Below are 12,660 nucleotides of genomic sequence, written 5' to 3'. Positions count from 1 at the left end.
ATTTGAACTCAGTTCCTCCTGACTCCAGGTCTGGTGCTCTATCTACAGTGCCACCTAGCTGCCCCAGTTTCTTAAAAGTTTCTTAAAAATAGGGCTTAGCTAATAAATATAAATTGACTTTTTAGAGCTGAGATAGAATAACTCACATTCCTTGAAAATACAATTATAAATTGTGGTATAAAGTCTTTTCAGCTTTAAGTTTACTTATATGGAAGAGCAAGACAAGTGTATAACAATTCATAGTTTTAATAAGCAACTACTTTGAGCCTTGAGCTAACTTAGAACTATGTTATTTCAGTTTAATTAGACTGTCATTGTTTTCACTGTCATCTATGTTAGGAAATGGAATAACTGAAAAGACAGTTTAGCAATTTTAGTCTCTTCTCTCACCTCTTCCCCCAAACTGTGATTTCACATATAAGGAGCTCTCAGGAAGAAATTTACTTTATCTCTGCAGATTGATCCTTCTCTATAATTAATGATAGTCTTAAGAGTTTGCTGGAACATTCAGGGATGAAGTGACTTGCACAGACAATATTTGTCAGGGGCAGAATTTGAAACCAGGTCTTCTTGATTGATGCTCAAGGCCAACTATCATTTCAGTACTATGCATTACTCCATTGTGCCTTTCTTATGCAATTTGAATTATCAGCTTGTTTGTGTAGAGTAGATGGTGGATAAATGGAGAGGATTTCAATTTTGCCATATGCAAGTAATTAGAGAATCATATGTTGTTAAAAGGTAAACGATATAGTTCCAAATAGCCCAAGTACTCTTGTTTACTGTCAGCAATCTTTTTGTTTTTTAAAATCTAGCAGTTATTTTTGAGTAGTCAGACACATTTCTTACTATAAACTTTAATTTTTTCTTTCTTAAGAATAATAAAATATTTGAAAAAACTGAATGAAAGGAGCTCAGCAAGCTTTTTTTCCTTGTCAAAATTTTGCTTCCTGTGTACTTACTAAAAGGAAGATTTAATCTATTTGTTAGCTTTACTCTCGATTTTTAACACTCTAATCTAGACATAACATTAATATTTCTGGCCCTGCCATACTCTAAACATGTGTCCTTAACCTTTTTGTTTCACGGATGCCTTGTGTCAGTCTGATGAAACCTAAGGGTCCCTTGTCAGATTAATGATTTCAAATACATTAAACATTTAGGATTAAAAAGCAACCAATTATATTGAAATGCATTTATCAACAAAATAGACAATTATTAATGCCTAATAAGGTTACAGACCCCAGGTTAAGAATCCCTGCTCTCAATACCTTTCTGTTTTAGAAGATATGTTATTGAATTGAAGTTTATTGCATGACCTGCCAGCATTTACATTCATTTAGGGAAACCTTCAAGAACTCAGGCTGATTTCCTTGCTATGCTGTAATATTAGAGGGGCTTTTAGGGAGTCACCTTGGCAAAAAGTTGGAAAAGCATTTTTTCCCTAATAATCTGTCCCCATAATAGTATTTGAGTTACACAAAGGCATAGACTGTGAAAAGACATTTTACTTAATCTTCATATCTCTCCTAGTCCTAGTATATTGGTCTCCATATAGGTACTTATAAATGTTGAAGTTTTAGGTGAAGTTAATGTCTTTTAATTCTGAGTTTTTTAATTAAGCTACATGAAGTAAAACTCCCCATGTAAATTGTGGAGTGACTTTTATTACTAGTGGCTTTTATCATTAATTGCCTGTTCCTGATTTTTTTGCATGTATAATTTATTAATGAAATTTAACCATCATATTTTTTATTTTAAGAATGTAATAAAAGCTTCTTGTTTAGACATTAGTATTAGAAATATTTAGTGTTAAGAATATGCTGTAAAACGGTTTGAACAATTGTAATAAATTAATGGATTTGATGTAAATCTATCTCATTACTTTTTCCTTTCACCAATTTTATTTTAGCCATTAACAGACCAGATATTACAGACACAGAAATGGAAACCATTATGGACACTATTGTCGACAGCCTCTTTTGCTTTTTTGTTACACTTGGTAAGTTTCAAAGTTATTCCTTTATATGAAGGAAATTTACTTTTAAATTTATGTTATTCAAATGCAATTGACTGAAAGTTACAAGAGAATATGAGAATGAGAAAATATGAGAATAATGAGAGAAATTGAGAAAAGAAGAATACTTCTATTCTTGTTGCTATTTAAAATAAAAAAAAAAGATCTTTGATAGAATAGTTAAAAACAGCTGAAATTTTTCCAGAATAAGAAATCCACTATCTATACATCAGAATTAATTGAGATTTAACAGCTGAGATGAGAGAACATTGTTTGCCCTCTAATTGTTAATATTAGATGAGGTATGAAACAGGTTGATATATCTGTGCCTCTGTCATAAAGGAAGTACAGCTTAGAGTTCTATTTGAACAGGTATTTCCTCTCAGTGATCAGTTTTTTTCAAATACTCCTATTTTTTGATGACATTGTATTGGTTGCATCAAATCCTGGGAGACTCCCATATACTGAATGAATTCTATAACCTCTCAAAAAAAGTTTGGTCTAACTAACCCTGGAACAGCCAAGAAAATGAAGGATCAGTTAATCAAGAGGCATTTATTAAATATGATGAAAAAATGAAACAGTATTTGCCCTTGAATAACTTAGTTGAGTGCCTACCAAGAATGCCTGTGACATGAAATTAAGTGCATAGTTTATAGAGCATGTCCATTGACATATAGATGAACAATGACAAGTGAACAATAATGAGTTGGGCTTAGAATTGAGAAATGAGGAAAGTGATGTGTTTTCTTTTAGAAAATTACTAAGTTCTTTTAATGACCCCAAATTTCTTCCTGAACCAGAGGCCTATCTTAATACCAGTATTCTTGTGGTGGTGTTGATTTTGAAAAATGAATCACTACAAGTTCTAAATAATTGAAAATGAGTATTACCCAAAAGGCAATGAATCGTGTATAAAAATGAGTTGCCACTACCCACATACTTATGAATGAGGAGTGAGTAACAGATTAAATAAATCTGTGACCAAAAAAGATGCCCTTGATCTACTAAGACAATCTTATTGTTCCAGTGGCATCCTCATTTCAAGGCAATGTGAGAAATGTGAATATCCTTGATGAATTTTAAGGGCGAGCTTAATGAAAATGCCTACATAATGGGCAGTCATGAATGAGTTATCTTTTTTATTGTTACTGTGGGAATACCATCAATTAAATCATTTGAATGAATTAACATTAAAGCACTACATATATTTCAACTGTTATTATTTATAACTTAGTCTGCAACAGTTTGTGCACTCTAAGACAGCTTCCTTTTTTCTGCCTGGCTTTTTGGACTTCTGGTTTATCTAGATAGTTGAGCATACTGATTTTTCTTGTGTAGTCAGTCTCCTCTTTCTATAGCATACCTTATATGTAACTCTTTTTAAAAAATTCTAAACAGACTGATCATTTTTAATAATTACCACTTAATAAATAACACTTAACAGAATCTATGTTGCTGGACCAAAGTTCATTTGATGTGGTGAATATTTTCTTGAAGCAAGCTGTTCCAGTATTATATTGAACTTGTAAAGTTTGGAGAGAGAAATATATAGATCCAAAATCATAGAGTTAGAGGGAATTTGAAGCCTTTCTTATTTTAGAGATGAGCAAAACTGCACCACATTTAGTTGGTGATTTTCTAAGTTGTATAATCAGTCCATCATCAACTGTTATTAGGTATCTATTGTGTGTCAGGCACTATGTCATATCAGGTATAGCATAAAAGCATAGAAATGAGAAGTTTAATATGTTAAAAGGGAAGTCTGGTTTGTTTAGATTATAGATTATCTGTGGTAGAGTAATATTTAAGTCTGGAAAAAAGCAGGTTGTAATGAGAATTGAAAAAATTTAAATATCAGACAGGTGTTTGTATTTGATTCTGGTGGCATTCAGGAACAAAAGAAGTTTATTAAACAAGAATAATTTGTTCAGGTCTGTATGTTAGGAAAATCCATCTGATGGCCATGTAGTTTGAATTGAAGAGGGGTGGGGTTTGGGACAGGGAGACAAATTGAGAAGTTATTTCAGTAGTCCATGTGAGAGGTTGCAAGGACTCAAATCAGTATGGTAGACAAGTGGGTAGGAAAAAAATGAGATGTATGCAAGAGATTTTGTGGTAATAGAAATCAGAATTTCTTTTTTTAAAAAAATATTTAAGACAATGAAGTTAAGTGACTTGCCCAAGGTCACACAGCTAGGTAATTATTAAGTGTCTGAGTCCAGATTTGAATTTAGCTCCTCCTTATCCAGTGCTGGTGCTCTCTCCACTGAGCCACCTAGCTCCCCCACCCTGGGGATTAGAGATTAGTAAAACTTGATAACTTATTAGATGGGATTGAAGGTGAGAGAGGAGGAGGAATGGAGACTGACTTCCCTAAATTGGGAACTCAGTTTATGGGAAGGATTATGCCTTTGAGAGATAGGGAAATGCAGAAGGAGGAGGATATTTGGGTGTTGTCTTTTTCAAAAACCCCAACAAATCAAAACCTTAAAAAAAAAAAGATTGTGTAAATAAGTCAGTATCTGATATGAAATCTACTTGGTCATTTGATTTGGTCCACTCCAAGTGGACTGGAAAATTGTTTCACTAACTTTGCTACTGAGTTTAAGCCAAACTCACAATATTAATGGACAATGAATTACCTAGTTTCTGTTAGTCACCAGTTAATCCCATAAATTGACCTGCCTTTTAAGAGAATCTTATTGGAAACTCTGCTTACTGTAGGACTTTTCTTTTAGATCTATAGCACCCAGAGTCCCTATTAAGAATTTTATTTGTAATTTTTTAATGTTCAGTTTACTAAAAACTTTCAAATATAAACAATGATACCAGTGTTAGTATTACTTTAAACTAGGTGCTGTTCCTATAATTAGATGTTCAAGAGGAACAGCAGCAGAAATGGTGGCAGTGGTAAGTTTTTAAAGTTTCATTTCATTAATAGAATAAATTACATCTAGTTGCTGTGTCTTCCTTCCATGACTTAATCTTTTTGCGAATATTTAACGACCTGGCTCCAGAATATTTATGAAGTAGATACTTATATTGCTTTTTACTTATATAGATAGTGCTATATGATATGTTAAATATTTTGTAAATTTCATTTTTTTCCATTTTACACAACAGATATTTCTACTCTTGTTCTTCACACATAATTTTTTTAGTCCTTCTATTCGACCTGAATTTTAGTCCCTCTGCACATCTTGCTTTTTTGTTTTTTGTTTATTCAAAAAAACTTTTTTGACCTTAGGCACTTACTTAGCTATATGAACCTGAGCAATTCATTCAACCCAGATTGTCTACCTCCACCCCTTACAAAATAAGTTTTTTGAAGTATTTTGTTTTTACATGGTTGCCATTTCTTAATATATCATATACCAATGAAATGTTCTTTCTTCAAGATAGAAAAATGTTTAATAGTTACAAGAATAAAAATAACATTTATGTAGTCCTTTTAGTTTTGCAAAGCATTTTATGTGTTATATCATTTGATTCTTACAAAAATTTTATGAGTTGGTTACTTCCCTATTTTATAGATGAGGAAAATGAATATTTGAGGGAATCTTCTTTATTTCAAGTTCAGTGCTCAACTGTCCACTATATCACTTGGTTGCCTCCAAGTAAAACTAGTTTTATGCAACAAACCAGAAAATTTCATTATTCTCTTCTACTATGATTGGTCTTAAATTAAAGCTATACTTATTTTAATTTGCATCAATTTGTACAAATCTTCCTAAACTGTCTCTTATTTTCTTATTTTTCATTTGCCACAATAGTATTACATTCATATTCCATAAATTTGCTTAGTTATTTCTCATTCTCTTTGTTTTCCTTCTTTTTGCTATCACAGCAGGTGCTACTTTGAATTTTGGTATATATATATATATATATATATATACATATATATATATATATGTATATATATATATATATATATTTAGGAACTTTGTCTTCATCCTCCTTGGGAGATATACTCAGTAGAATTGGTGGATTGAGGGATATTAACATTTTAGTGGTCTGGCTTGTATAATTTTAGCAAATTGAAAATTTATTACTTGCATGGTATTCTTTGTATCCACCATCATGTCTAGCAATTCTTTGAACATTTTTGTGCTCAGTAAATGGGGCAAACAATTGAAATTTGATTCGCCATTAGAGCTGAAAGGAGCCTCACAGATCATTTAAACTAGGAGTTTTAAACTAGAGATTGTGAACTTGTTTTGTTAATATTTTGATAAGTGTATTTTGATGTTATTGATTTTCTTTTGCAATCTTTTGTATTTTCTGCACTTAAAAAATTCTGAGAAAGTCCTTTTTGTAGGCTTTACTAGACTGTGAGAGTCTAGGTCCATTGTACAAAAATGATTAAGAATTTCTTCTTACCTCATACATGAATCCTGTCTATCTTGTATATATATAGTCAATCTGTTTTCTGAAACAGTACACTAGAGTGTCTCTTCCCTTTTGGGACCGCCAAATTATAAAATGTTAACCCTTCATCAAACTGCATCTCCATTGACTTGGAGTAATTTTCCATATTAATTAGTTAAAAATAATTTTCTCCTGAACCTCAACCCTCACCTCTGCAAATAAGCTTATATCTTTTTTAGCTTTAATAGAACAAGTTAGTTCCTGATGAGAAAACATGAATAATTGTCAGAATTAAAGTAAAACTAGAAGTTTCTGAAATTTCTACTTGTCCTTTAGAACTATGGAATTGAAAGAATTGATGATGTCTTAGTGTTCTCTCTGGACACTCTTTTTATTTTGAACAAGGTCTCCATCTTGAGAGAAGAACTTTGGTCTTAAATCAGTATCGATGTTTAAAAGACTTTGCATGTTTAATACCATTTATGTAATCTTTACAGTCATTTCGTGAAAAATCTTTGCATTCATTTTTCAAAAAATCTAAGAATTAATCTCGTTTGATCCCCCCCCCCCCAGAAACTAGATAAGAAACTTCGAGAAAACCTAAGAGATGCAAGAAATAGCCTTTTCACAGGTGACTCACTTGGGGCTGGGCAGTTCAGGTAATGTATTTGTTTATATTTTGTTTATGAAGGCTGAAAAAATAAGATATTACTACTTTTACTCTCATTCAAGGTTATTTTACCATTTTCAGATATAAAGCCAGAGTATGGTCCTTTGAAATGTATAATTGATGAGGCTGGATTTGAACTCTGATTTGAACCCCCATTCCAGGGCCACTGCTCTATCCACTGCACCACCTAGCTGCCACGATATCTGTCTTTTTAAGATATGAAATCCAAACTTTTGGTGATATACTTTAAAGAATATAATATTGATTGTAGCCAAATTAAATTGGGAAAGATTAGATTACTAAAGTGGGACAGTGTGTGTTAATGCTCATGAAGCGGAATTCACAGCTTTTAAATCTCCACATTTTTTAATGCTTGGGCAAATGCTACCTAGTCACTTTATAACTTTTCCAATATTTCCAGTTGGCAAGATTAAATTCATAGACTAGACTAAACTAATGTTGAGATGTGGGAATGGAGTCTTGTTAAAAATTTGCCTAGCGGGGCGGCTAGGTGGCACAGTGGATAGAGCACCGGCCCTGGAGTCAGGAGTGCCTGGGTTCAAATCCGGTCGCAGAACTTAATTACCTAGCTGTGTGGCCTTGGGCAAGCCACTTAAACCCACTGCCTTGGCAAAAACCTAAAAAAAAAAAAATTGCCTAGCTATCTTGATTAATTGCTTTCAGAAAGAATGGATTGCTGAGGAAAAAGCTATCTTCATCCATTTCTTCTGCTTAAACTACTTTTTGCCTTGTCCATATCCCTTGGCCCAAATTTGGCCTTTATATAGTAAAGGAGAGTAGTGCTACGTTAATAGCTTGGAGATTACAAACAAAATCATTGTATCTTAATAATTACAATATATTATACAATATATACAATACATATCTTGCTGAAATTTATTTTTATATTTTATTTTAAATGTCATGGAACATTTTGCCATTTTAGTAAATCAATAAGGAATGATTTCTTAATAAACATAATTGCCCCTCTAAATTTATTCTTTTTTTTTTCAGAAATGTGTGTGTGTGTGTGTGTGTGTGTGTGTGTGTGTGTGTGTGTGTGTATGGTTTTTGCCAAGGCAGGGTTTAGTGGCTTTCCCAAGGTCACACAGCTAGGCAATTATTAAGTGTCTGAGGCCGGATTTGAACTCAGGATTTGAACACCTAGCCATCCTGTATATATATATTTTTTAAAATAGCTACTTGAAACTGAATTTCAGAAAGCAAGTTCTCATTTAAGACTCTGATTTCTTATCTGTTCTTGGTCTCTAATTCAATGTAGATCATAAATCATTGATGTTTTAATAAAATGATTTTTAATGAATTACTTTGAGTACAACAGTTCTTCATCTGATGACTAGTCCTCTAACAATAATTCTCTTCCAACTTAGCTTTAGGAAATAAATATATTTAATTATTAGCTTCATGATTGAAACATTGCTACTCTCTAAGAACTTAGCAGAATTTGTGCTGTCGTGTCAAAACCTTCAAGAATTTTAGTGTGTTCTCCTTACCATGAATTGTTAGAGTAGTGGATTAGTGGTAGAGGTATATTTTAAAAGATCAGAACATCTATGAAATAACAAATGTACTGAGTCTTTTAAAAAACGTTCTTGTAGTCTGTTTTGTAAATCTTTTAAATTTGAGACCAAGGTGAGAACAAAACATTTTCAGTTTAAATTTTTTAAATGTATATGTCTTTGATAGTATAATCATGCAATCATGAATTTTAAATCTTCTGGCACTAAATTACCAATTATATGTCTTTGGGGCATTTTAAAAAAAATTGTTAATGGAGGTAGAATACTTTAACCGTATCCTCATATCCTAAGTGTTTTATGATGGTTCATAGTTTGTCTTCTATAAGAGAGAAAATTAAATAAGGTAAATATTCTTTCATCATGCATTGAATTTGTCACCAATTCAAAGCATTTCTTAAACTGATTCAACAAGTCTTATGATCCTTTGATAACAATATAATTGTTCTTTGCATAAAAATAAGTTCTCAAGAAATTAGAAGTTTCTTTTTATTTTCATATGTATCGTATCAAGAATTAGACCTATTTTTTTTTATTTACAGCTTCCAAAGGCCTTTATTAGTCCTTGTTGACAGAAACATAGATTTGGCTACCCCTTTACATCATACTTGGACATATCAAGCCTTGGTGCATGACGTTCTGGTAAGAAACTAAACATCCTAATTAGTACTGAAACATAGCTGTATTAATGATCCTTTAGTGTAACATCATTTCACCAATACTAATACATAGAATGTATGTATTAATCATTAATAAACACATAGTCCAGCATCCCTGTGTATTAGTTATAAGAAAAGATTTCACATCTATTACTAATAAGTCAAATAAAACCTTGTTGTTTTGAATAAAGTCCAGTTTGAATTGTAGAATATTTTCAAATAAGTGAAATTCTATTAAAGTATTTTAAAAAATAGCTGGAACTAATTATTAAGGATTTTTAAGTAGGAGTCCACCAGATCTGTTTACAGTTCTTTTGTTAGATTAACTATGGTTCCTAAAACCTTCTTTATATAATTACAGTAAAATCTCAATTAACATGTGCCATGGGTATTCAGAGGGGTATTCTGGTTAAAATAATTACCTAGCTGTTGGGAAATTAATTTATTTTATACAAACAGTACTCTTTGGGCAATTCTGCTTAGGATATAGGAATTTATAATCCTGAGATTCTCTTTTATGTATCTACAGTTATATTGGAGCTCTAAATTTTTTACTATTACAAATATATCTCTTAGTTTTTCTGATTATCAGTTGTACCATCAACACAAGATGAAAACTCAGAAAAATTCAAAATGAAATGTATCCAATGATTTTAGTTTGGAAGAATAAATTCATAAGGAAAATTGCCTTAAACATGCCTTAAAAACTTCACAAGACCATTATGCTTTAGAAATTTTAGATGCTTCAAAAACAATTTTACCACAAATGTAAAAAGTTAATAGTTTTGAAAAGCAGCAAGACAAATGGGAGAGTATTAAAGCACTTTCCTTCACTATCCATGATTTCCTTTATGTGAATATTTGCTCTACTGTACAAGTTTAGTTCACAACCTGTATTATGCTGTGTCTTTCCATGAATCCTTCACAGATGAATCTGCCCAGTGAGCTGTAAGTTTTTTTCTGCTTTATGGATGTCAAATACTCAAGCTGTTATCTATCTCCCTTTTAAAAACATTTTTTGTTATTCTGATTTTTTTAACCATTTACTGTTAATTTCCAGTGGTATTTTCCAGCCTGTCTGTACAGTTCTCTCTCATGTAAATGAACACATTCAGTCAAAATGAACCTTTGCATTGTTCATATCTGAAAATGTTTGCCTCATCCTTCAGCCATCTTTGTTAGTAAATGGAATGCTTCGATGTTGAGATCTTTGAAATCTCAAGTGAACACTATATTAATTAGAATTCAGAAGTCTTTCAGCGTTGTTTCCTTTTTGTTCCCATGGTCATCATGTAAATTGTTCTTGATTCTGCTTCTTTTATGCTGCATTGTTTCCCTGAATTCTTCATTTTAGTTATTCCCTGTGGCACAACAATATTCCAGTACATTCACATACCACAATTTTTTCAGCCATTAATTACAGGGAACTTTCTAGTTCTTGGCTATTGTTTTAAAAAATGCTACTGGGGCAGCTAGGTGGCGCAGTGGATAGAGCACCAACCCTGGAGTCAGGAGTACCTGAGTTTAAATCTGGCCTCAGACACTTAATAATTACCTAGCTGTGTGGCCTTGGGCAAGCCATTTAACCCCATTTGCCTTGCAAAAACCTAAAAAAAAATGCTGCTATTATTTTTGTATAAATGAGACCTATTCCTTTGTCCTCCATTGCTCTCTGAACCACTTGAAATTTTGATTCTTCTGAAATCATAAAATTCCATGATTCATTGCCATATTGCATCACTAGGAGAGAATTGGTGTTAAAAATTTGAACTTTTGTGGTAGGGAACTGTTTGGGTCTTTGAAAACTCTGCAATTTCTGAAATGTAGTTTAGCTTATTTCTGTATATGGTGAATATTTTCTTCCATAAGAAAGTTGGTAGGTACTAACCATGGAGAGTACCAAATACTTTAGTGGAATTTTTTTTTTAATCTCATTGATTAGGGTGCTCCCTGAAACAGTGCCTGTTTTAGTCATCCATATGTTCTCATTAATCTTCCTGCCTGATCCTGAGTACTATGGACTTAGTCCATGTGTCTCCTTTAAGGGACTCTAGGTCTCATAGGCTCCTTATCACAGGGTTCTAGGACCTTTCCCTGATATATGTTCCACCTGGAGACTTTACCACCTAGTCTTGGGCTTAGGAGTTATTCCCATGTTGGGTTCCCTCTACAGGCTTCTGAACTACTTGGGCTGGATTTTGCCTAGAAACTTTTTTCTGCAATATGTCTGGGACAACTTGGCCTCTCTGGATCTTCCCTGAACACTATGAGGATATTCTCTCTGCTAGGTTTTGACTGTGTAGATGCTTTAGGGATTGTGTTGGCTTTAGGACTGTTTCATATAATTCTCTGTATTGCACCCTTCTGGATCACCCAGAGACTGCTTTTGCCTGAGCTGAATTTATACAACCAGCCTTGGCTTGGGAAGGGAGTAGGCTTGGATTGCCATGCTGGATCCATCAGAATGCCTTAAAGTTACTCTTCTGTCATCAGAGGCCTTGGGGACAGTTCTAAGGCCTAGCCTTAGCTGGTCCTGAGTGCTTGCTGAGGTAGGTCAGCTTGTTTTTTTCAGAATTGCTGCAGTATGCCAGAGATTCCTCTATGAAGTCCTCTTTTTATGTGGTGTGGGGTAGAAATTATTTTTTTCTGTGACATAGTAGAGTGGAGATTCTTTAAGCCCTGATGGAGTGTTTTGGGGGTATCTGAGATGACAGATAGCCATTTTCCCACAATCTCTATTGATTATTTTCTCTCTGCTCCTGTAAAAATAGCATTTTTTTTCTATCTTTGATGACATCATTATATTTCTCCTATATAATTCTTCATTGGAATGATGTTATAGTATAAGATGACAGTTGATTGCAAATGTGGTATTTTTAGAATTAGCCATCTTGTGTTTACACAGATCACACCAGGAAATTATTGATGTTTAAAAAAACTGGATTTGAATATTGAAACCACTTGAAACCATTGAAATCTGAAGGTAGTTTTCCATATGGAAGCTAGCTTCCTTTCTTCCATTTCAAGTTTGGCGGTAATGCGTTGTCCATGAGTAGTGTTTTTCCAAATTATACCTACCTTCTCAACTACTATACCTAACCAACTACACAGACAGGTTGTCTTCTTCCACATATTTTAAAGTTGTGGTATGTACCATGTTTTAATGTCTTTGAATTCTCTTCTGGAAGAGAACATTCATCCTCTCCAGATAAGAGACTTCTGAATTACCTAAAGTTCTGAAACCTAAAATATAGTCTATGTTCCTAGGTCTACTTAAAAGGTTGTGTTCCCTTGGATATTCATATTTATTACTTGTGTATGTATGTCCCTGTATCTGTGTGTATGCATATGTGTTAATTTTTTTGTAGCATTCATTTTTTCCTGGAAGAAAAATCTTTGAAAATG

The 12,660-nt window shown here is 32.9% G+C and overlaps 1 protein-coding gene across 5 annotated transcripts in view; it reads left to right on the top strand.

The window, feature by feature from the left end:
• The window catches only part of SCFD1 (sec1 family domain containing 1), a 125,153-nt gene that overhangs the window by 16,532 nt on the left and 95,961 nt on the right, over positions 1 to 12,660 (top strand). For all 5 annotated transcript variants that reach the window (XM_074235390.1, XM_074235391.1, XM_074235392.1 and 2 more), the window contains 4 exons: positions 1,913 to 2,002; positions 4,875 to 4,930; positions 6,962 to 7,047; positions 9,139 to 9,238. In XM_074235390.1, the coding sequence (XP_074091491.1) occupies positions 1,913 to 2,002; positions 4,875 to 4,930; positions 6,962 to 7,047; positions 9,139 to 9,238 (332 nt within the window). The remainder of the gene's footprint in view (positions 1 to 1,912; positions 2,003 to 4,874; positions 4,931 to 6,961; positions 7,048 to 9,138; positions 9,239 to 12,660) is intronic.

The sequence above is a fragment of the Macrotis lagotis genome, chromosome 4 (genome assembly GCF_037893015.1).
Source record: "Macrotis lagotis isolate mMagLag1 chromosome 4, bilby.v1.9.chrom.fasta, whole genome shotgun sequence".
Classification (NCBI taxonomy): domain Eukaryota; kingdom Metazoa; phylum Chordata; class Mammalia; order Peramelemorphia; family Peramelidae; genus Macrotis; species Macrotis lagotis.
Note: the sequence above shows the minus strand (reverse complement) of the source record. Positions and strands in the feature narration are given on the sequence as shown.